Here is a 24,664-nt window from a genome sequence, read left to right on the forward strand (position 1 = left end):
TCATTCCCTGGTCCAAGTTGGAGAAGAGAGCCAAGAAGCTCCTCAGAAGGAGGAACCCGCAGTGACTGATGTTGAAACGCCCTCTTCTCTTCTAACAGACACAGAGCTGAGGGGAAGCAGGTGATCAGTATAAGGAGAGCTTGCCAAAACCAAACCTGTAATCCTGTTACAGTGGTTGTGAACCAAGAGAGGAATCTGGATGCAGTGAAAGTTGTCTTTCCTCCATCTTTCTATAATATCATGGTAAAGCCAAATGAGACGATGTCACCAAAGCCTCAGAATACATTAGAGAGTGGAGCTGCACAAATGCTTCCTCTGAAGCAGTAAGTTACCTGATTCCTATAAGCCTCTTCCTGGCAATATCTAGGAATAGTGAAGCTTTTGTTTCACAGCCAGGAGGTGGATGGAACTAAATTGTGAATTTGTGGCACATTCTTTTTCCCCTGATGCTTCAGAGAGTGGCACTATCAGAAATGAAAGCCAAAAAGGCAGAAAATTCCCCACTCTGCTCTCCTGCATGCATATATCTTGCCTGATTTTTGATCAGTCATACCCACAAAGCAGTGAAAAATACTGTCGTCGGAGGACCAGCCACCAACCAGTGTAGATTAGGATGAGCATCATGTTGCAGAAAGCAACCAGTTTGACCACAGTTCTGATGAAGAGGAAGAGCTAAAGACATGTCCATTTATGCATCGCTCGTGCAGCCACCATTTGAAACAGCTGAAATCTCTGCTGGGCCCGTTTAGCTTCTGGATGGCAATCCCACCCTCAGATGTTCAGGCTGTTCTCCTGGTACCATAGCATTGCCCTGACCTCCAGAGCCTGTGGTGATGCAGTTAAGTAGACAAGGGCTTAGGACATATCCTGTCAGCAGTAAGGGGAAAAATTGGACTAGAGAGTCTCTGTACAGTCCGTAAATTGGGTTTTCATGTTAGAAATGTTCTGGCATATTCTTGAGTTGGTCTCCAAATCCTTTTCAACACCTTCAGAAGCTAACTGGACTGAAAAAGCCTGCCATATTTTGTCAGAAGAGTCTGTATTTGCTTCCTGCAGAAAAGTGATGCCTCTGAAGGGTGGGAGAGTGAAAAGCCATGCTTTCATATGCAGCTGCATTTATCCATTCAAAAGGTTGATGTTCATCCTGAGCTTGTGTTGCTCAGTCATGATCTCTGCAGTCTTGCCTCAGTAAAGCAGTTTTGCCTCAACAAAGCAATTTTGCACAGTGCTTGTCGTTAAGCACAGAACTAGTGCTTCTACTTGGAAACAGAAGTTGGAGAGAGTTATTAAATTATGAAAACAAGCCTTTGCCACAAATTTCCCTGTAATTTTCCTTTTTTTCACTCACATAAGGGGTTTTTTTCCATGTTTGAGCTCAGTGTGATATCACCAAGTTGCTTGTGATTTAAATAGAAGAAGCCAGCTGTCAGGAGTAATGCTTGCAGGTATTCCTTCTTTTCTTTATTTGCCTTACAGCAGTGCCTGCGGGCCAAAGCAAAGATTGTGCTGGCAGCATCTGAATAGTTAGTTCCTGCCCCTCAAGTCTATACAGATAAAGGAATTATCGTTATCTTCATTGCACAACTAACAGCACAGAAAGATGAAGCAACTTGCCCATGGTCGTGCTAGGAGTCTCTGGCAGAGCTGGAAAGCAGAATATTGTTTCCTCTGGTCTGATGCTTTTATGCCAGTGTCATCCTTTTGTGTGACTAGCCTCTTTCAACAATTTAGATTTTTCCATAACGTCTCCTGGCACAAATGTGCCAGGTGGTAAATGGCACTAAATATATATCTCTTGGATCTCTGCCTTTCAAGATCCTTTTTATTTTTATCCCTTACCTTGTGTTAGCCAGGTGTCTGTGTAGAGCCTCGTGTCTGAAAGGATCTCAGGATGTGCTCATCTAACCTGCTTTAAAACCTCCACACGCACAGATGCCACAGGTTCACTGGGTGATTTTTTTCCAGTGATTCATTATTTTTGTCCTTAGAAAGCTGTTCCTAAATTTCATACTGTGCTTGTCTTGCTCCAGAGACAGCATCCTTTTACTTATTTGGAGACTCATGTTCTCTTTTAGTCTCCTTTTCCCCAGGACGAAACAGTATCTGTTAGGAGCTTTCTTAACTTGTGGGTTTTCTCCAGTTCCCTCTTGGATTCCCTAAAAATGCACTGAAATCCCTAAAAAACTGTTTTTCCTGACATTAAAAATGGGGCACGGTATGGAGCTCCCTCAAGTGCTTCCTCCTTCTCCCCAAGGACCTGATAAATCACTTCAACCTACTGGGAAGCCATGGGTTGAGGACTTGCCAAAGCAAACATCCCAGAGAAGGTGCATTCCATGGCAGAGCAGGGCATCAAGACATACGGAGGAGGGGGGGCGTTGCTGAGGCAGGGACACCCTGGAGCATTGCCAAGACCCACCACAAGCCCACAGTTTGTACAAGAGTGGCTGATGAGTGGGCAGGGCCAGGAGTACCCACTGCCAAAAAGAGCATCCCCAGGGAGGACTGTGAGTGACCAGCAGGAGAAACAGGGCACGGTGTGACAGTTTGGGGGGGGGGGGGTGTGCAGGGAGGTCACATTCCTCTGACTTGAAGGGGAGAAGAAATTCAGTTCATCACATTCCTACCAGTTTGATGTCAGAGCCAGCAAGAGAAGACCTCTGGAAAGACCTTACAGTACTCTCCAGGGCCTACAAGAAAGCTGGAGAGGGACTTTTACAAGGGCCTGTAAGGATGGGACAAGGGGTAATGGCTTTAAACTACAAGAGGGTAGATTCAGACTAGATACAAGGAAAAAACTTTATACGATGAGGGTGTTGAGTTGCTGGCACAGGCTGCCCAGAGAAGTTGTGGCTGTGACCTTCCTGGAAGTGTTCAAGGCCAGGCTGGATGAGGCTCTGGGTAACCTGGTCTAGTGGAAGGTGTCCCTGCCCATGGCATCAGGTTTGGAACTGGATGACCTTTAAGGTCTTTTCCAACTCAGACCGTTTTATGATTCTGTGAAGCTGCATCTTCTTAGCTCCTTCCAAAGGGGCGTTGCATCCTCCCATGTTTCACATGGCAAAGGTTACCCTTTAGGAAGCTGAAGGTACACAAATTTACCTTGATAGTATCAAGAGGTGTTTTCCCAAGCAAAACTTTGATTTGTGCTGACTTTTGTAGTTAGCTTCACCTCAATGCTTGGAACCTGAGATTTTAGGGCTAACAGTGGCAGTGGTCATACTTAAGTGCCAAAAGACTGGGCAGGATATCTGAGTTGGCAGCAAGGATGAGATCTGTTAGATTTTCTCTCTATTGGTCTGCCATTTCCCTTAAAAACAGTAGGAGCCTGGGCAGCATTTGCTCTGATCCAGAAAAGCCACTGTCAGTCTAAAACCAAGGGATTCATATAATCACAGGTACATAAACCTTTCTATTTCAGCTCTAGCAATTTTGAGGTTTTACTAATCTAGGGGTTTGATCTAGTATTACCTGTTTGATATATTTTTATTTGTTTTTAAGAATTTTTTTCCAGCCTTCCAGTCTTCATTGGGGAACTCGCTTACGGAAAGGGTCTGGATTGTGGTTCTGTAAAGCTGTGACCAGCTCAGGGTTCTGTGACAAGTGGTGGGCTCATGCTTTTCTCCCATTTCTGAATGAGAGGTGAGATAAGAACAGTGGTGGTATTTGGAGGAATCAAATACCATAGGAAACCCAAAACAAGCTACAGTGGGAGTTAAGGACTTTGCCTGTTCTTCCCTCTGACCTGATGCGCCTGTTCAGTAGCTGTTCTTCAAGTGGAAACATAAGGAATTAATTTGCTGCCCCTGACTTCACTAGAGTGTTCAGTAATTTGGCTTTAATGTTAGAATTCATCAGCAAGACTGATTGCTGTATCATACAGAGTGGCAGGCTTGGCAGAGAAGGAAATTTCCCACACAGTTTAAAAATGGTCCATGAATTTGCCGGGTTTAGAGTTTGATAACAACTGGAAAAAGGATGCAGCCAGTCTTGTATGAAGAAAGGAGCCCATTTAGGAATTAAACATGTGAAATGGTGGGAGCAGGAATGCACATTTTACATTTTGTCCAGTAGCTGTGGTTTGGCTTTGTTTTGTTCTTAATGGCATGTGGTTTTTAAAAGGAAGTTTTTGCTTAAATGCAAATCAGATATTAGGTTACTAAAGATAGGAAAGGCACTCCTTGGTAAGCGTGGTGGAAGCTAGTCTGATAAATGTACTCAGTAATGAGAATTCTACAGCAAAATGCTGAGTCCTGTGGCTATGATCCAGCAAAATGCTGACAGCGGTGGTAGCGCTCATGCACTTAAAATTAAGCATTTTCCAAAAATGCTGTGATGGAGCAGAGCTGGAGTCCTTATCACCTTGCTAGGAGTGAATTTATGAGAGTCTTCTAAGTCAATAGTGTTTATTCTTAGGCTTCACAACTAAACCACTAATGGAATAAAGGAAAGTTACAGCTTTTTTGTGGTGTGAAGAAATCTGGCTCTGGTCTTAACCACCAACTGTTTCCCAGATTTCAGAAAAACTTACTATCTTGATTTCCAGAGGCTCTAGAAAAACAAAATCAGGTACCTTTTCCCAGTGGATCTGCACCCTATAGGAAGATGTTTCTTCATGCCTCTCTTCCCTGCTCCAGCAAATACTTGCCTCAGACACATATTGGCCTTGAGTGCAAGTACCTGCCAGGGACATCAGTAAGGCCTCTTCTTCTTGAGCCCAGGCAACTTGTGATGCCCTAATGTCTCCCTCTCCCCTCAGAGGATCACGATGAATTGCAGCTTAATAGGAACTGCCTGTGTGGGACACGGGGCTGATGCTGCTGTAAACACAAATGAACATATGTTAGGCCTGGCAATTGAAAAAAAGTTTCCCAAACAATGAGCTATGGTCAGGGCCAGTCTTGCCAGGCCAATTTTTAATTTTTTTTTTTTCTAAACACCCTGTAGCTGTATGAAGGGGACTTTGCACCCTGCAAAATACAGGTGAGTGTTGGCAAGCCTTCAGGTTTCAAGAGAAAAGAATTACCTTGATTGATGTTACAGATCATGGTGCCCTTTGCAGCCTTCATTATACAGAGTCCTTAAAATTCCTTAAAACTGTTGTACACCAATATTCCTTATAAAGCATTGAATGTGTTTGTTGATGAACAAGCTGGAGCTAATACTTGCCCTACCCTGAGACAAGTGTGCTCAATATTATACAATTTTCTCTTGTGATATCTGGTCATGTTTTCCTCAGGCCTGGTGCCTGCAAGTTTTGTGAATCTGCAGGCAGCTTCCATTATTTAAGAGTACATGTCTCTCATCCATGATTGGCAGGAGCCGAGAGCATGTCTGTGCAACTCTGTAAACAGAAGGCAAATGGCAAGAATCCAATTTATTTTTTGAAACCATGTTCTTTTAAGAGCCTTGCCAAAGGTTATGTGTTTCTTGGAGATGGTGGTGATATCTGATAGGTTCCATTAAATATTCTGGCTCTGTTCTGTATGGGGTGATGTGCATATGAGGAATGACAAGGCCAGTCTTACCCCAAAGGCTGTGTAGTTTAGTGCCTAGATTTTGTGGTATCTTTAGGCTCTCCTTGTAATCCTCTTACAGTTTTAATATATGATAGCCCTGACACAAAGTAACTTCCATATGCTAGATTTTTTTAGAAACTATTTGATTGCTTTGTGGCATAAGCAGTAACTCTTGGAAACTTTCATGCAGTCAGCAAGAGGGCATAGAGAAAGGAGTGCCAGAGGTGAGATGTTGCTATGTTCTCCTGAGTTGCCTCCGCAAAGATAGTGAATCTTAGCCATATTTTGTTAAGGCAGAATATTTTGTGAATGGCAAAGCTTTCGTTGGTTGCATCCACTGTCCTTCAAGGAGTATGTGTTGAGTCCTGCTGTCTCACAATTAACAACGTATTTTGATTGAGAGGAAAAGACTGCATACAAACATTTAAAGCTATGCATTTGTTTTCATAATTTATACGCCAATAATCAGTACTTGGTCTAAATAACAAAGGATTTTTTTAATATAGATACATTTCTATTTATTTATATTATATTTATTATAGATAAAAATATTTTTAATAGAGATTTATTTATTTAATATAGATACATTTTTATAACACAAATTATTGCAGGGAGGATTTCAGCAGTGATTTTTCACATGCAGTAAGGCATTTGTTGTTATTTGTTCTTTTGTTACCATTTTACAGGAGTAGCTAAATATCACTGAGCATTCATCTAAAGATTTACCATAAGAAGCAGAAGGTTCTTATGGGTGGGCCAGTTGATGTCAGCTTGTTGCTGCGGAACAAGATTCTTGGTTTCCTCTGTTTTTTCTCTTTGCTGCTTCTCTTGCAAGCTCCTCTAGGAGATACTCAGAGAAAAGAAAGCCTTGAATTATGTGAATTTAGTGTGCACACCCTCTCCTTCCCCTAAACACGCTGGAATTACTGCAAGAACAGTGTGTTGGGGCACGGTAAATCCGGAGGCCTTAGCCTTCATTTGTGCATAGCCAGGCAAATCTCCTGAGCTATTACAGAGATCAGAAGTAAGAGATGAACCATCATCCCCGTGCTAATGCAAATTGCATGCAGATTACTTTTATTATTTCTCTAATGTGAATATGAATTGAAGGGTTTTTTTCTGGTTTGTGTCTACCAACACAAGAGCACTTCTCTTTAGTGGGAGTGCTGGTAATTAAGAGCACTGGGTTAGTAGAGTCCGCAAAACCACAGTGTCCATACTGCTCTCTTTGCCTTTAGCAAAGGTAGTTTTCTGGTATCTTAGGTCCAAGCCTAGAGAGAAGTTATCTGAGGAAAGCTTTGTCAAAGAAAGAACAGGCTCTTCAACACAATTAGGCACCAATTTGGGTTTCACTTTTCACGAACCCAACCTTCTGTCCGGCTGGGAGGCAGCAAGGTCTTGGGAGCACCTTGGCCATGACCAGCTTGGCTGTCAAGTTGTGTCCTGGTGTTGAGCTTAAGGAGCTGTGTTGAATCTTTTAGGGACCAGGATGGGAGCCACCTGAAAGATCACCCCTTTTCAAACGAGATACATCTGGTTGCTTGGGTTAGCCATGGATTCATGTTACAAAAATGGGGGCCTGCCTTCTGTCAGGGCCACTTAGTGCTTTGGCTGGGTTCCTCTCTCTTGTTTGACCTGTTTTGTTTCAAGGTACAGATCAGGGCACCTCAGGTTTCAGAGGCATTCAAAATGGTGGTGGGTAACAGAGACTGCAAAGAGATCTAAGACCTGGCACCTCAGGGGTTCATCTTGGGATGTACAAGATGTGAAGGAATATTATATATTCATTGCCAAAGCAATTTGAAGATTGTGTTCTCATTTTGATATTTTGATATGTGAAAAGGACTAACATGAATTCCCCATCTACACAAGAGATACCGTGAAGATACTTCTTCAAAAGAAGATGATCTCCATGTATGAGCAATGTTTCAGTATTTGGCTCCTACTTGGCAAGGTGTTTGGATTTAATCTAATCCTGGGGCTAAAATTTACCTCCTTACATTGTTTAGGGCCTGTGCATGGTTGAAATCCCACAAAAGATCTCAGATAGAATAGAAATGGCATTTAATGCTACTAAGGACATGGACCTTTAATTCCCTGGACTATTTTCAGAAACATTTGCAAGCACCTGCAAACTTGGGGCCCAGCCTGTTTGCCTAACTAGCCAGGCATGGTTTGCAACTATTTGTTCTCAAGGGACAAAGAGTTTTGAAACCCATTATCAGACAAACTTGAGTACACTTTGGGATATGAAAAATTGCAGCTCAAAAGTCATAACTTGACTTAAATCCTAAGTTTCTAAGTACCTTTACTGTGATATTCACAGTAAAGGTACCCTTAAGGGAGCCACTGGGTGTTAAGCTTCTCTGAAAGTTCCTATATAGAAATGCAAAGAGATAATACAGTGAAAGCTTCTTTTTTCCCTATCCCAAACAGTGTTTCTATTTTAACTAACATATCTCTATTTTATTAAATTAACCTCCTGCTTGAGGCCGCCTGCAATTCCACAATGCCTTTAGTGTGACTTGGTGAATAAGGCAAGTCTTGCTTCAAACTCTGAAGTCACCAAAGACCTGAGAAAAAGAAATTAGAAACTGAGTGAAAAATTACAATATACCAGGCTTTTGAAGTGAAACCAGAGTTACTTGTCTTGCAGTTACTCTTCTAATACAGGTTTTATTTTCTTCAATTATACGTGGTTTTATTAAGTGCATAATTATAACATAACTGTTTGGTTATATGATAACAGGTAAAGGTTATGGCTTTGGGGACCAAGTGAGTTGGGGAGCCATTAGCTGTTGTTTCTGCCAGAGTGAAAAATACCAAGGCCAAAGTAATTGTCCAAGAGAGAGCATTAGATAGACCGTGAAAAGTAGAAACTGGGTTATTTGTTTTGTCTTGGTACAGTGGTTGTTCACCTGATAACATTCGTTTCTCTTAAAATGTAATTAGCATTTTATTCCACTAAGCATTATTGTATGTTAGATATTAGTGGGACACAGCACAGTATGTTGTAAATATGGCCTTTGGTGCATAGATGGCTAATTCAGTGCTAATGTCATTATCAAAGGTTGCAGAGGAGCAATGTCCTAAAATGTCTGTTCTTCATGAAATAACCTCCTGTAGTTATTCAAATGTGACTAATGATGCATCTTCTGCAGAAACTTTAATTTATTTATTTGGTATGTCCCCTTATTCTTCTTAAGAAATGGTTAGAAACAGGGAAAAAAAAAAAAAAAAGGAAGAATCAGTTTTCTATGCTTTTCTTTGCTTCCTGATTAATTTTTGGTCTCAGGAAAGCAAAAATGTACATTGGCAATTTCACACCTTGTTACATCTTCTGTTTGCTTTCATCACATGCATGGCTGTTTTCATAAATGGCAAACATAAACATAAATGATGTAATATCCCTCTTTGATCTTGACTGTGTGGCTGAGAAATTAATGCATATGTGCAGAACATGAACAATTCACAATGTACATCCACCTTTTGTTGTGTCAAGGCAGGGATTTGAACAAGACTTCTGTCTGCTTACATAAGAAACATGAGATATTAGAGCTTTATACATCTTGACTCTTAAGTGAATTTATTTTTTTACATGGTGTACTCCAAATGGAAGTGTTCTGTGGCTTGACTTCCTTCTATTAAGAGGATTCTGCCCTTGCAGAAGCAGTGACCTTTGAAAAGCAAGTCTTAAGCAGTCCTTTTATTCTTCTGAGATCATATAGCACAGTATCCAGTTGCAGGCTTTTAAGATGGAATGATTACAGGCTTTGTCCACTTGCCTGGATTGGATTACATTTTGTTTGACAAAGAAAACTCTAAAATACTTATACCTTCCTTCCTTCACTTCAGAGTATCGTAATCTCTGTGCATTGAGGATGCAGAGTAGTTGCTGTATCATGCCAGCACCACTGGGATTTATTGAATTTACTTAATTGGCCTTTATCTCATGGTTACACTTTAACACTTCTTTTGAAGGAGATTCAAAAAGGATACAGTTACTCGTTTTGTAATTTACTTTGAGAGTTGGGTACTCATTTTCTTATCTTCCTTCCATTTCCCGGTAGAGCAGAGCATTCTGTGAGCCACAATTGAACATGTTAAAGACTTGCACACCCAGAGATTTAAGTCCATGAAGCTGATCACTAGCCAAGCTTTTTGCACACGCTTTTTAAAGAGAATGCTCTGGTTTAGGGGTATAGGAAGTTTGATGGCTGTATTTGGGTGGCTGGTGGTGCATTTTGTGTTGTACTGTGCAGGTGCACATAAAGGAGAGCTGAACTGCCCTGAACCTCCTAGGGAAAGATTTTGCAGCAGGGTTTGGGAGCACTTGCATTGTTTTCTTGGCTGTAAAGTGCTTGTGAGCCTCAGTCTTATAAACACTTCAGGAAACCTCAGTAAAGAAGATGAAAAATCCATTATTTGATCAGGGGATTTTGATACTGGGAATTGCGTAGTTTTCACCTTCCCGAGAGGCATTCAATACCAGGGAGGGCTGAGGCCTTCCCCCACTGCTCTTCTCAGGTTTGCTTTTGCTAATAGGAGTTTAAAACAGTTTAATGCTCAGCACCAATGTTCTCTATCCTGCCAGACCTCTGCTGCCAGCTTGCAGGGCTTTGGGGGCACTGGAGATCAGTCCCAGAGGGCATAGGTCCCTTTTTCTGAGTACTTTGGTGGCTCCTCCCTGTACATGTAGCATCTGAGTGGTTCACAACAAGCGATCGGTATCATCTATTTAACAAGGATTGTAAAATCTCCTTTTACTTGGCACCATCACCACACAGTGTTTTCAGTGCCCCTGAAAACCTTGCATTAGAAGGGGCCTTCATTCTATTTGAATGGTGCTCACTACTCACTCTTATTTTCTCTGACCATACACATATGCAGGGATCATGCATCTCATATGCACAACTCAGCTCATTGTACACGTGCGTGCACAGTGCATATTGAGGCACCTGGATTGATTAGTGGAAATTCCTTTACCAGATTAGTAGTTTGTATTTAGGTTATTTGCCTACACATAGCCCAAAAACTTGTAGAGGACATCAGTCAGAGAGGGGTAAGGTGACTTTTGCAGATGAAAAATTGTTGGTGATCGCCATGCAGTGCCTGCATAAATAATATGATCATCATTCAAATCAAGGTGGTTTTTACTTGCTCAGTGGAGCAGTTGTGAGCACAGTGGTGGACGCACAGTTAAAAAGCAAACAGTCTGTGCAGCTTGATGCCAGCTCTCCAGCAGAAAACAGCATGGAAATAGCCAACACCTTTCAGGATCCTTCAAGAGCCAAGTGGGGAAAGTAAACAGGAGTGTAAAAAACTAGGGCTAAAGCAAGACTGAGATGTGGGAACTTGCTATAACAGAGAAGTCTTGCTGCTAGCCTTCAGTCCAAGAATAATTTTCTGGAGCTCTTCCCTTACTTTTTGGCTTAAAATCAGACTAGGAAAAAAATTTTTTGTTGTTGTCTTTATTTTACTTAGTGGGTTGGGGTTTTTTGTAGTGTTAAGATAATTAGCTAGTCCTGCATATAGAAAAAAATTTTTATAGTTCCAAATACATTTTTCAAGATAAAATGTGGTTATTTGCTGCTGCTCTTTGCAGTCCATTGCCCATATGGCCGCAAAAGTCTTTGTCATGGGTCTCCTCAGGCCCCCTGTCATCCTTGCAGGAGCTGGCCTGTGTGGAGGGTGATTTAAAGTCCCTCATCCAGGCATGGCCTATTTTATCTCTGGAGAAGCTGCTCTTGGCCCTGCAAATGGGAGACTATGAATTTCTCCCGTCCCCTTTTCTTTTCACTCTGTGTTGTTTCCTAATCACTGGCATGAAATACCTGGGGCATTAGGGTTGCATTGCCCATAGCAACTTTTGCTAGAGAGCTGGCAGGGGTGGCAGCAACCACAACTTAAAAAGTCTCTGCAGACATCGGACTGAATACAAAGGATCAAGCCTGTTTCTGATGCACATGTCTGCTGCAAAGGGCAGATAACCTTTCAGGGCTGCATCTTGAAATAATGAGCAGAGCTGGTATAGCTGCTCTCATGCTGTGGCTTCCCCAAGCACACTGCGAACTTCCGAACTGTGATTGCCATTAAAATCTTTTGCCATTTGCAAGGAATTAGCATCACTATGTGAGCTGTAACACCCCAGTGATATTTATCGAGAGCAATTGAATTATAAGGGTTGTAATATTCCTTGCTTCTGGGGGGGGGGGGGGGGGGGGGGGAAGGGGGCTGAAAGATGCCTAGGCTTAAACTACTTAAAATCCAAAAATAGTTAAGGAGCCCATGTAACCTAAGGTCTTCTGAAAAATATATGTCTTGAAAGCAGGCAAAAGAAAGCAAAACATAATCAGTATGTAATTCTGATAACATAGGCCCCTGGCACATATGAAAAGAGAAGATGTGGGATTGATGTGTTTGAAAAGTGTTTGAAAAGACGGGGTTGATGTGTAAGCTCTGATAGTAGTTCATGTTATTACTTTGCTTGGTGGCCGTGCTACTGAAAATCTGTGCAAGTCAAGTTGTTAAAAATGGGCAAATACCACCAAGGCGAAAACAGACCCCACTGATTTGCAGTAGCTAAGGATTGCCTTGTGTTTGCAGATGCTCTGGTGAGTTTGACTTTGGCTGAGGCAGACCATCTACTAACAATGGTTTTCATCTGTTCTGTTTTTCTCCTGTCTTGCAGCACCTTCTCCAGTCAGTAGTGTGAAAAAAGGGAAGATCACTAAAAATAGCATCTCCCTTTCCTGGCAGGAGCCAGATCGACCCAACGGCATCATCCTGGAATACGAAATCAAATATTTTGAAAAGGTGTGATGGACTGATTGCTGAGCTTCCCAAGTACCTTCTCTTTATTGTTTTCTTCTTTTAGTCATAATTATTTGAGTCATGGAGGGGAATGGAGAGATTTTATGCATAAATCAATGTCAGATTGATTTTGCAGTAAATGATTAGGAAGACTTGAAATGAGGCTGTTGTTTTCCATTAGTGTGCCACTTCTCTTGAACAGATACATTAAATCTGCATGTCAGATTCTTCTCCGGCCTTACCACATTAAGATAGAGCCTGCTCATTTGTTAAAAATAGAAGAGGTTGGGGACTGAGCATCTGTCTCCTCCCAGAAACATCAGGCAATCCCTTGCCTTTGGTATTTCAGTTTCTCACTTGATTTTCCATCCACTGTGAAAGGAGAGGAGAAGGGGGTTTTGGAGAGATTGTATGTGCTCTGCTATGAAGAAGGGCATCCTGGCTTAAAAACTTGCCTGGGTTTTCTAGCTCTTGCTCTCTATTTAAAGGGAAGCAGTCTCCCCACAAAACTTGCCTCTCCTAGACTTCATTTCAAATGGTGACTTGTTCTCTTCCTGCAAAATTAATGTAGTTTAAATGAAAATCGTTACAAATGCACTTTATCAAAGTAGTGTATTTTGAGTGATACGGCCTTAAATCTCTGGAAATCTTAGAATTCCAAAAATCAGGTTTTCAGGATTTGACTAAATAGCAATTTTTTTGCCTTAGCTGGAATTGTAAGGTGTTCTTTTTTCTTCCAAAACGTCCAGGCTTTCTACACGAAAACAAGAGGAAAATAATGAAATTGAGTCACAATTCACTTCTTTAGAGGGATTGAATTTCTATTTTAAGGAAGATATTCCATTAGCTCTGTCTGTGACCCAGGTGAAATCACTAAACATGGACCAGGACTAGATCCTTACTCCTTCTCTCTTCTTTCTCTGACCTTGGAAAGGACCTGCTCAAGCAGTCCATTCAAATAGGGGAAAGAATTTCTTAAATCTTCTCCATCAAAATATAATCAACATTATTTTTGCAGATGAGGGAGCTTGTGAAATATCACTACATCTGTGAGTAACTTAAATAGGGCTGATGTTTTCAAGAAGATTAAAGTACACAGCAAGAATCAGGATATTTTGTTGCTGGAAATAATCCAGTACTAATTATTTTATTAACTTGTTTGAGTGACTCTTGGGGTACATTGAATCCTTACCATGGAGTGGCTTGGGAAGAATAGCTTTTAGAGACCAAAAAAATGTAAAGCAAATAATTAAAGTAAAAAAACTAATATATTCCTTCATTTTCCTTAGTTTGTTTCCAAACAAATTGGCAGGAGAGGGGGCTTAAAATGTTGCGTTTGTAGCCTAGAACTAGTCTCAAATAGCTTCAGCCAATAGTTCTTCAAGAGTGAGTCCTTTGTGGAGAGGTAGCTCCAGCCAGTCCAAGTTTATGCTGTCTTGATTTATTTTCTTCAGGCTGATAGTGAAGCTTAGTGTTTTCCATAGAAAAGCCCAAGAGTCCAAGTGTTTGCAGAAGCCAACAGTGAATTGGAAAGTTAATTGGCTGACATACAAGGAAAGATGTGACCTAATATTCACTTACTGCTTTTTAACCAGTTGTTGAGATAGGTTTGGGATGTTGCCCTTAATCCTTTTTGTTTGTTGCTACTATATTTTATAATTTATATTCTCTCACTTTTCAGCCCTTCATAAGGGTAAATTCACAGCATTCATTTCCAAGGGGCAGGAATGATTTATATTAGATGTTTGGGAAAACTGAGTTTTGTCAGATTGCATTCCTGTAAGAGGATCACTTCTTAATGAGGAAAAAAAGGCATGTGTGTGTGTGTGTGTGTGTGTGTGTGCACCTTAGCCAGGCACATTGCTGTCTATGGGAAGCTGGCCATTAAACTAAAAAGAAAAAAGAAAAATGAGCTCAGATTCTAAGAGCTATCCAGAAATCTTGGTAAGGAACTACTAAAACCTCTGGTTTAACTCATAACAATTTGGATCTGAGTGGATATTGATGCCTTTTCCTGGCCTTAAAATCAAGAATCAAACACAGTTAGAAGGGAAAAAGGGATTTTACCTTGGTATTTATTTTAAGGATCCTTAGGTGCACACATCCCGGTCAAATGCACCAAAATGCACCCCACAAAATGCACCCCCCAAAAGATCTTGTATAACATTATAGGTCTTACTACTTAGCATATCTATCAAAGATTCCCCAGTGAGAGGTTTGAAAGATCTCCCCTCCCCAAGGAACCTTCTCCTGGATGGTTCTATCTTGGTTTACAAAATGTGTTCTGGAGAGGACCTTGGGGTCTCGGGCACACTAACCCCTACCTACGAAGCTTCTAAAATGTTCAGTCTTCTAGCTGAACAAACAAGTCCAAGAATGTAGGCAAAAAGCACTAAGAATACAGAAGTTGTAAAAAGGTATAACAGGGGTATAAAAGAAAAGGCAAAAAATCTTCATGGTATCAATATGGTGAATAAAAAGCAGTTTCCAAATTTGTAGACCTTAATTTATGAGCTCTTGTCTAGATTATGTGTTACAGTAAATAATTCTAAGAGTAATTACTTAGCATTTCAACAAAATTTTAATCAAAGAACTGGAACTGTTTCACATTAGAAACTGATGTAGATGAAGATTTATTTCAGCAATTTTTCTTCAAGTTCATTGCTTCAGAGTGCAAAAATTAGGTATTTTCCTGGAGTTTTGGTTTATTATTCCCTTCCCAAGGTCTAATTCGTTGTTCTAGAAATGCAAACATAAAGTTGTACAATGTGTAATATATTATTCTCTTTTAGGCCTACTTACATTACTGGGAAGCCGTTTTGGTGTAAATCAAAATCCTTTTTTAAGGCAATGGGACTTGTTTTATCTTCCCTGTGCCTTGGGATTGATCTTTGTATGATAAACCTTTCCACTGCTCCAGGCCATGTACATCCCGAGCAGTGGAGAGCTGCTTCTACTGCAGATGCCAGTTGCATGCCTCCTAGAATCATTGATTATAAAAGAGAAAATCGGTCTCACATTTTGTATTGCAGAAAGGACCTTCAGAGAGGGGGTTTTTGAGGAAGAAATCCTCAAAAATGCATACTTCAGACATCTTTTGTAATGTCGCTGTGGGGATTTTTAAGAGTCTGTCTTCTCTGAGAGCCAGTCTTTGTGTGTTTGAACTTTGTGGTTTTTGGGGGGGTTGTTGGGAAAAGGACCAGGAGACGAGCTACACCATCATCAAGTCCAAAGAGACAACGATTACGGCAGATGGCTTGAAGCCAGGCTCCACGTACGTCTTCCAGATCCGAGCCCGGACAGCTGCCGGCTACGGGGGCTTCAGCCGAAGATTTGAGTTCGAAACCAGCCCAGTGTGTAAGTCTTTTTAATTACTGTCAGCCCCTGTCTCTGCAATGGTTACCAGAAACAAGTCAGGGGATCAATATCTTTGCAGAGAGCTCTTCCTTTTATTGGCTTCATCCCTTGACTTTGGAAACATCAGGCACATCATCACGCTGCACTTGACATATCTGTCCTTTGCTTCCTCAACCCACATGGTGAGGCAGGAGATCTTCAGGCTTCAGAAATTCATGGCATTCCCTGCTTAGAAGAACCCTGTATTTACAGGAGCTGGTGTAAGAGAGTCTGTCCTCTCAGGAGGGGCAGAGAGGATGGGACCTGCTCCTCTGCACCTCATAACAGCTGTCTGCAGAGGATGTTGAGCTCTCTTAAGTATCTACATCTGGGAGGGAAAACCCTGAAACGGTGCCTCTCCACAAGGGGAAGAGTTGAACCAGCATTAGTGTCTTTAGTGTCTTTTGGTGAAAGTTCCTGTCAAGTTAAAAGATGGTTTCTGGTGGCTGCCAATGCCACAGCCTCGAGAAAAGGAGGTTGACTTGTGATCAGAAATGGAAAAAAATGTGCACTGCAGGTTCAGGGCTTCTTCTTGGCCTGTTACATTTGTGGGCTTTTAAATTTTCTTAAATGTTTTTTTTAATGAATCTGATTATCCAGGGCTGGATTCTGGAACAGATTCTTTGGCAGGGTGAACTCCTGAGACATGCAGAGGCTCAGATGCTCTTTCTTCTGTGTTCAGGCACAGCTGTGGGGAAATTTTTTTTGTCCCAAATACAAAATTTTGCCGAGGTGTCAAATATAATTTTGTCCACCAGAAAATATGCCTTCTCTCTTTTAGTTTGTACAGCTGTCATTTATTAATTTTTTATACTATTTGCATGGAAGAGGAATTTTATGGTGGAAATACTCTGATCATTCCTGTGGGAAAGAGACTATTTTCTGTGTTTTCCTTGGAAATTTCAATTCATCAATACTTTGATTACTGTTACTTCAGTTTATTTTAAATTCATCATCTTTGAGAAGAAGATGCCCAGTTGTCTTTTCAATGCATGCTACCTTTGAAGTCATAATAGATTTTCAAAGGATCATTATACATGTGCAGATGTAGCTGTGGAGCCAGTGATTAAGCTAATACAGTGCAAATTGCATCACAATGCAAACATTAATGCAATAAGGACAGTCTATTTAATGTATTTCTTATTGTATTAACCATTAATTGTGCCCTATAAGTACCAACCAAATCATGTTATGCCAAAAAATTATTCTATACAGCTTTTCTCAGTTGATAACTTTCTACCTTAGAGTTGTTTGAGTAATAGTGTTCTGGTCAATTAATGAGTAACACATGAAATATGTGCACATTTGATCTATTACCTATGATCCTGGTCCAAAAACAATGGCACTTCCATAAAGCCCATCATGTAAGTATCTGTGTTAATCAGGACTTTTGGAGGACATCACGTGGAAATATTTTTAAACGCTAGAAATTCCATGGGTCATTTAGTCATACCCACATCCCAGTCTCTTCCACATTTTAAAGGCAGAGGAATAGGTACTTTGCTGATATTAAGGAGTTGCTGGCATAGTCAGCAAATACCTATTGCATCGTTCCCAGTTTGGGAACTGGGAATTGTTCATCTGTTGGACTCAAGCTCTGGCTGAGGCCAGACTTAACCAGATCCTTAAACACTTGATAGGATTGAAATACAATGTAAGCCTAAGTATCTTGCAATATGCATCTCTGTTTGACATTTAAAACCTTATAAAAAGCTTTTTTTTTTTCCCCAAAACCTAATATAAAGTCAATATTAGTGTCAGGAGTGTGACCAGACTCCTGCTGCTTTCCTGCACATCCTGGAGATTTTGAAAGCAAGCACAGATCGAAATCTCACTGCTACATCAAGAGTACAGATCTGAACTTCTTGTTAGAGCCAAAGCAAATTATTTTTATTCAAGCACAGATGAAAACCTTTTCGTGGCTGTTCTGAGAAACAAAAACACTCTCCAAGTAGTTTGGACTGAACAACAGGTTTTGTTTCCAGTTCACAAGGTTTCTGTAGTTATCTTCAATACATTTGGAGGAGTTGTACAACAACAGCCTGAGAAATGCAATGGAGGAAAGCTATAACCTGTTTTGGACTTCCCTCTTTTTCCAGGTTTTGGGAATTTTTGCATACTGCTTCCTTCTTGTGCAATTCTGCAAAGCACCATGAAGCAGCCAGGGCTTCAATTTTCAGTGAAATTTTTTATCTGAGTGGAAGCTGTTGCTGGGTGTATCCACTTGTGCTTCCTCATTTCCAAATGTCACTGAGCTCATCTAGCCCCAAAAACTCACCTTGCCAAGAGCTGGATTTTGGCTGGCTTGGTGAACTAATCCAGCTGGTACGTGGGGCAGGAGGAAGAACATATCACCAAGCTAAGATGCGGTAATGCAGGTGTGTGTGTCCCCTTGACTTTGAATGGCAGCAAGTCCCATCTTGGCTTATGAATTCAGGCTTTTCACCTGCCATAGATCACAGCAGAATTTATCTCATTTCCCCATCCCTTGAGCTGTGCAAAAAACCACCAATCACTGCTTAATGTTCTCCTTTAAATGTTTTTCTTTTTAATTATTTTGTCAAGAAAGCAATAAAACACCATCTTAAGGAGCCCCCATAAGTTTGTGAGGCTAATAAAATCTCTGGATGATGGCAGGGGTTTGGAGCAGTTAACATTAAATATTTAATATATCAGGACCAATCCTTCTGAAATCACTTAACGTTGCTGTAGCAGGTCCACCCCACTCGCGGTTAAGCACCGGAGAGCTCCCATATGAAGAGCTACTTGAAGCCCAGTGCAGATCAATGTTTAATGCCATACCTTTCTGTCTTTCTTTTCCTTTAACAATTAATATGGGACTATATTCAGTTATTTTATAGCCTTCATAATGTTAATCCTGTGCTAAGGACCCTTTTTTAGTTCAATCATTTAGTTAAAGGCTTCTTCAGTACGCAATCAATTCCTGCTGCTCTCTGGTGTGGATGAAGCTTCATCCTGGGCTGGCACGAGGTTAAGAGCTGTAATGAGGTTTTCCCCCACAGAGCAGTGGTGCCTGTGCCAGGGAGCTGGTTTTGCAGGGAGGATGTGAGATTTGTACCCTGGGGTGGCTATATACGTGCAGCGAAGAGGGCAAAGTGAAGAGACTTTGGTTTCTGCTTGGGGAACCCCACATACAAACCCCTGGGAGAGGTGGGCTCCTTCCCCTGCCATGTAGGGCAGATAAACAAGACACAAGTGGTATTAACATTTCCATTTTACAGCCTGCAGGAGCTTGCTCACCTGCTCTTACTTGACCTGTGTCAAAACTCGGTTCTCAGTCAGCTTTCGTGACCTTTCTGCTGGCATCTTTATCACCAGATCAGTCTCCCGCCTTTTGGCAGGGCTTATAAGGAGGGCTCCTTACAAGGCATGGGCTGGAAGAGTTTTGCTTCCCTGAATTTTGGCCAATCAAAAGACCAACTCGTGTATGTGTCTTAGCAAATTCCTGTTTTACAGAGGTGCCTTATGGCCGTGTGATAGAGATGCCACAAGGAGTTAGTTTGTAATTATTTATAACTTCTTGAAGTGCAGGTAATTCTTTTTATCTTGTAGATTTTTGCTTATGTGTGTTAGCAATAACATTCCATAAATGTTCTCTCTGCCTGTTGGGTTTTCATCTTTTATCTCTGATTTCTAATGCAGCTAACTCAGGGAGAAAAACTTGAGTTCACAAACTCAAAGGCTGCATTCTGCAACACTTTGGTTTCTGAATTCAGCAATGAGATGCAATTTTGTTGGGTTTTTGGCTTAGTGTTGCATGTAGTTTTGTTTCCTTTCCACCCATATCCCTTCCAAACTAGAAACAGACAGCAAAGGGGGAAAACACAAACCATAAAAGAAGAAACAAACTGGTAAGACTTGAAACCTCACTGGCAGCCTCACTAGAAAGACTCTCATGAGTGCTGACTGTCATTTTAACCCTAATCTCCATCTTCTGTTTCTCATCTCAGCAGTAGCTGCATCCAGCGACCAGAGCCAGATTCCTATAATTGTTGTGTCTGTAACAGTGGGAGTCATTCTGCTGGCTGTTGTTATCGGTTTCCTTCTCAGCGGAAGGTAAGAGAAGAAGCTGTGTATTTATACTTCTTCAACTTTTGTAATAACTTTTATCTGACCAGCTGATTAGTGTGATTTAGGCAAAAGCAGCATGTGAACAAAGCTGTCAAGCGGTAGCACTGTAAAACAGCACGAGGGTGGGCTGATTGATCTGTTTGGACAAGCAGGAGTGACAGAGGCACTCTCACAGATGTAGTTCACTTCCCAATGATTTTCATCTGTGTGTAGACTGGCCCTGATTATTTGACTTGATTCTCACAGGAGTGTTTTCACATTCCTTTAAAAATAAGCAGAACATGTTATTACAGGTAAAATATCTTCAGCCCCAGGTGTTTGCACTCAGAGCTTGCAGTGGACTTCGCTCACACAGAAAACTTGACATCAGGAAAACACTTGCAAAAGAAATGAGGATAAATCCACCAGAATGGCAAATGCCCCACATTTTGGTCAGATCTGGATTTCATTTTTCCTGTGTATAATACTAATGTGTTCCCCAAGTGTTAGTAAATTGTACAGAGAGCTTCTCCCACAGAGGGAGACACTCTGCTTCAAACCATCCCATTGACTTCTCATGTGCTTAAACATAGGCAAGTGATGAAAGCCTGGGCTATACCATCTTTGGCAACTCTAATGGAAGTTGATGGAATTTTTTGATGAACAAGAGATGGTGGTACTGGGGCAAAATCTGGCTTGTATCAGGATAAGTTTGTACTGCAACGTTAGATTTGTTTGGCAGCCAGCATGGAAGGCACTTTTTTCATATTCTACATGTATACGAGTACATTTTTTAGTGGCAGTAGTCAAATGATGCAACATCCTTCATGCATTTGTGAAGTACACCAAGCAGTGTGAAGTACTCCACAAAGCAACGTGAAGTACATCTACTGATAAGGCTGAATGTTTTCAGTGCAAAGTAAACATTTTTTCTTCTAAGGTACCCATCAGCCCACAGTTGCTTTTATGATACGGGTCTGTCTTAAGCTCAGGTCTAGCAAGGTGGCTGTAAATTCCAGGATATTGTAAGCATTAAGAGATGTTACAGACGCCGAGGAACTGCACTGAATTAATTGGTTGAGGGTCTTATTTCCCAGAGGAGGTAAGGTATCAGTCTGCAGATGCAGAGCAGTGAAATCCTGCCAGGCTGAGCAACTCGGTCCCCGGGCATAAGGCATCTGTGGAAGGACATGGACACACAGTTATTTCCTGTCTGGAAAGGTAAGTGTGCTGCCAGACTCATCTCCACTCAAGGTCAGAGACTGACAGTCTCTTCCAGCTCAGCTGTTCAAGCTCCTGTTGTCTGCTTTGAGTGACTTGTTTGGCTTAAAAATGGAAAAGTAAATGCTCCTGTCTGCCTGAGAAGCATGCAGCAGCAGAGAGGAGTGGGGGTGAGTAAATGGCTACAGGCAATTCATACCAGGGCCTGCAGGAAAGCTGTGGTCAAAAGACTTGGCGCTGGACACTCTAGACAGGAGTTCAAGTCTTTCCTTAAAGGCTAGAGGTTTTGATTTAAATTCCTCTTCAATCGGAGCAGGTGGATGTGAACCTTGGCTTCCCCCAGCCTGGATGTGTGCTTGTATTGGTGTAGACAGGAGAATGCACGCGTGACTGTAGGGAAGCTGTGGATTTCACCTGGCACCTCTGCAAGGAAGAGTCTGGGGGATGAATGACAGGTGGAGGAATGTATATCCCTCTGTGGCCATGGGGAATCACAACTGTGTGGCTGACAGTAGCTCTTATTCTTTCCACAGTCACTGGCAAGCGCTCAGTACCCCACTGAGGAGGATGTACCCTTGCAGGTCTCCTTTTCACTGCTACTGTCTCTGGTCTCAGCAAGCAGTTGCAAATCCTGAGCAATTTGTTAGCAGTTCTCATTAGTTACATCCTTCTGTCCTTTTGCCTAATATGCTTTCCAGGATGTGCTTCCTCTTAGCTCTTTATCTCTTGGCATGCTTATAAAAGCCCTTGTGTCCTTTGGCTAGAGTTTTATTGCCGCCTCTGCTACTACCTTAATTCTCCTACCTTGTGCTCACATCTCCCTCTGTTGACCCCAGGGCAGCTGCAGGTTCCTGCGACCTTCTTCATGATGCCATGCTGGATATCTGGGAAGGGCAGGCACAGGGAACTGAGCTCTTCATCCATTTTTATCTTTTCAGTTCTTCCCCTAACTGAAAAGACCACAGTCCCTCAGCTGGAGCTGGTGGAGAAGCCTCCAGCACCAAGGCTGGGTCCATTATTAGAAAATTGACTTCAAAACCACAGAGCTTTTCAGCCAGTTTTAGTTCCCATGAATTTTAAAGCCCATCTAGTACATTGAGTGACTCGTGAGAACAGCAGAATAAACCCCAAAAATCCAGAAAGATGACAGACAATTTGAAATTAAACAAAGCAAAACAAAGAAATTGCTCTGGTTTGGAAGAAAGCAGAGATGCCACTGAGATGTGTCACTCATGCTGCTTTGCCTTGGATATGGATTCAGGACAATTTGTGGAGTAGCTCTCCTGCTGTGACAGCAGGGACAATAAATGTGTTCCAAGTCATGGGATAATCCCTTTCTGAAGCAGTTAACCTGTTTCTGGAAGATGTTTTCCTATACCTCTGGAGTGGTTCTGTTGTTCCAGTGCCTGGTTCCAGGGGGTTGCATTTGCTCTTGGCAGTTCTGAAATTAGTTTCCAGTCATAGGGCTGAGGAGTTTGCTGGAGTCTGCAGGCTTTTTGGTTTTTTGCTAGGTTCCCAAAGGCAGAACCACACCTCTTCCCCTTTTTTTGCTTTCAAGTCTCTGCAGTTTTCTCGCTTCTTTTGAATGAATATAAGTAACAGCTTGGCATTTCCCGTTGGCAGCTGGCCCTAAACCAAAGGTCAGTTGAACAGTAGTCGTGGTGGCATTTCCACATATCAGCGTCCATCTGTGGAAATGCACTTTGCGTCTGAAGCTGGAGATTCCTGGGAATTTGAAACTAAATGTGCTTTGCCCTAAACAATTAAGCTGCATTTCAGAGCTGATTTACTTGCAGATGCTCCAGAAAACTTCCTGTAAATAACATGTCCTCTGACCAAGGTCATAAATGCCAAGCCAAATAGCTGATCACTTTTTTAAGTTATCCTGCTCCTTGCATCAAGGGCATATTAATAATATAACAATCGGGATTGCAAATCAAAGAGATTCACTAAATCAGACTGTGGTTGTCTCAGCATAAAAAAGAGAAGTGGATTGAAAATTTATTATCAAACCAGCTACAAGCATTGAATTAAAGAACACCGAGTTGTTATTATCTTTGTTTCGTTAGGATTATGTGTTCTCAAAAGCGCAGTGCATTTACAGATAGAGCCAAGCTATAGATTTTGCTTTCTTAGCAATGCATGAATTAGATGCCAGTTACCACTATTGTTCCTGATTGAAGCATATATTAATCTAAAACCGTTACTGACTTTTATTTTAATGTCTGTGTCGGACAATCCAGTGACAGAGATCTTTGCACTCCATCTCACAGGGAGCAGTAAAGTGTCTCAGTTGTTGTTGTGTGGCATCAGTCTCTTTCTCCCCACAAACTGAGGTAAGGAGCCATCTTTTCAGCAGTCCAGGGAGGAATCCAACTGCTCCAGAGCAGTAATCTTCTTTTGTTCTTCAAACCCAGCCCTGTTTGCAAAACAGACAAGGTCTTAGGGTGAGTGTTAAGAGACCGCTGGTCCCTCCAGTCCCCCAAGCTTTCAGACTTCATAGCACTAAACAAAAGCATGAGCTTTTACAGAACAAAGTGGGGAAGATATTAGGTCAATGCTGTGCATGTTTGCAAAAGCTGTTCAAAACAGCTAAGTCAACTGTGCATCTGCATTTATAGCCAACTACCCATTGTGGATGACCTTTCCATCTCAAGTGATCTTCCAAAGAACCAGAGGGAGCTTTTCATAGAACTTAGGAAAAAAAAAAAAATTTGAAGCAACAAAAAACTGCCCTTCGCCCTGTGTCATGCTTATATGGAAAGTCTCCTTCTGGCAAGGAACTAGCCTTTGAAAGACAAAGCAAAGACAAATCTTACCACCTGGGTACTGGCAATTAGAGGCTCTTACACCAGCGTATCCATCCTTGACCTTAACTGATTTAGACTTTTAAATATCCACGCCTGTGGTGGCAGAGGTCTACTTTCTGGACACAAATATGTGCATCTTGTTAAAAAGTGACTTTCAGGGAATAGAGAGGGTGAAAGATTGTGGTGTGTATCCTGAGACAGTGTTTACAACCTTCTGTGATGTTTAAGGTCAAAGTGGTTGAATTTTTCCACAACCTCCCCCCATCCTATTTTCCAAGTGGTGTCAGGTCTTTTTCAGTATTTCCGTAGGAAATAGGAGACAGTCTATAGGTAAAGGTTCTCATAGAGAATTTTTCCAGCATGAGTCACAATTTTTGTTAGTTGGGACTTTTTAAAGGATTTTTATCTCTACATTCTTGCCTGCTCTTCCTTCTTCCTGCAGGACATTGTCTCCTGTGATTTATAGCCACTTTATTACGTTGCCTACTGCCAAATATTCCCCACTATTCACCTGACAAGAGGAAGGATTTTGTTGAGGAAGCTCTTGCTCTGCCAAGTCAAAATTCCCATCCACCAAGCACAGGCAGGGTTTGGTCCTGCTTGTGTTGGGGTCAAGGTTTTTACTACTTCCATCCTATTAACAGCCTCTTTGCTGGTACATTTTCCCAGAGAGGAGCAGCACTGGTGTACAGTACCCCTCCCCAAAGGCAAAGTGCTCCAGTGCACCCTTCTGCACAGGGTCGTACCTTCCTAAAGCCGCTGTGGAAGTCTGCTGCCAGTAGCACCCATCTCTTAACATCCTGTCAAGATCAGCTTGTCAAATTTGGCTGCTTC

General features: G+C 41.6%; 1 protein-coding gene across 16 annotated transcripts in view; it reads left to right on the plus strand.

Annotated features, from left to right (window-relative positions):
- EPHA5 (EPH receptor A5) overlaps nucleotides 1-24,664 on the plus strand; it is a 208,324-nt gene that overhangs the window by 142,924 nt on the left and 40,736 nt on the right. For 13 of the 16 annotated variants that reach the window (XM_069013426.1, XM_069013425.1, XM_069013428.1 and 10 more), the window contains 3 exons: nucleotides 12,211-12,335; nucleotides 15,530-15,689; nucleotides 19,700-19,805. In XM_069013426.1, coding sequence (XP_068869527.1) covers nucleotides 12,211-12,335; nucleotides 15,530-15,689; nucleotides 19,700-19,805 — 391 coding nt within the window. The remainder of the gene's footprint in view (nucleotides 1-12,210; nucleotides 12,336-15,529; nucleotides 15,690-19,699; nucleotides 19,806-24,664) is intronic. The other 3 variants (XM_069013418.1, XM_069013423.1, XM_069013420.1) reach the window with 1 other exon arrangement.

This window comes from Aphelocoma coerulescens, chromosome 4, assembly GCF_041296385.1.
Source record: "Aphelocoma coerulescens isolate FSJ_1873_10779 chromosome 4, UR_Acoe_1.0, whole genome shotgun sequence".
Taxonomy (NCBI): Eukaryota; Metazoa; Chordata; class Aves; order Passeriformes; family Corvidae; genus Aphelocoma; species Aphelocoma coerulescens.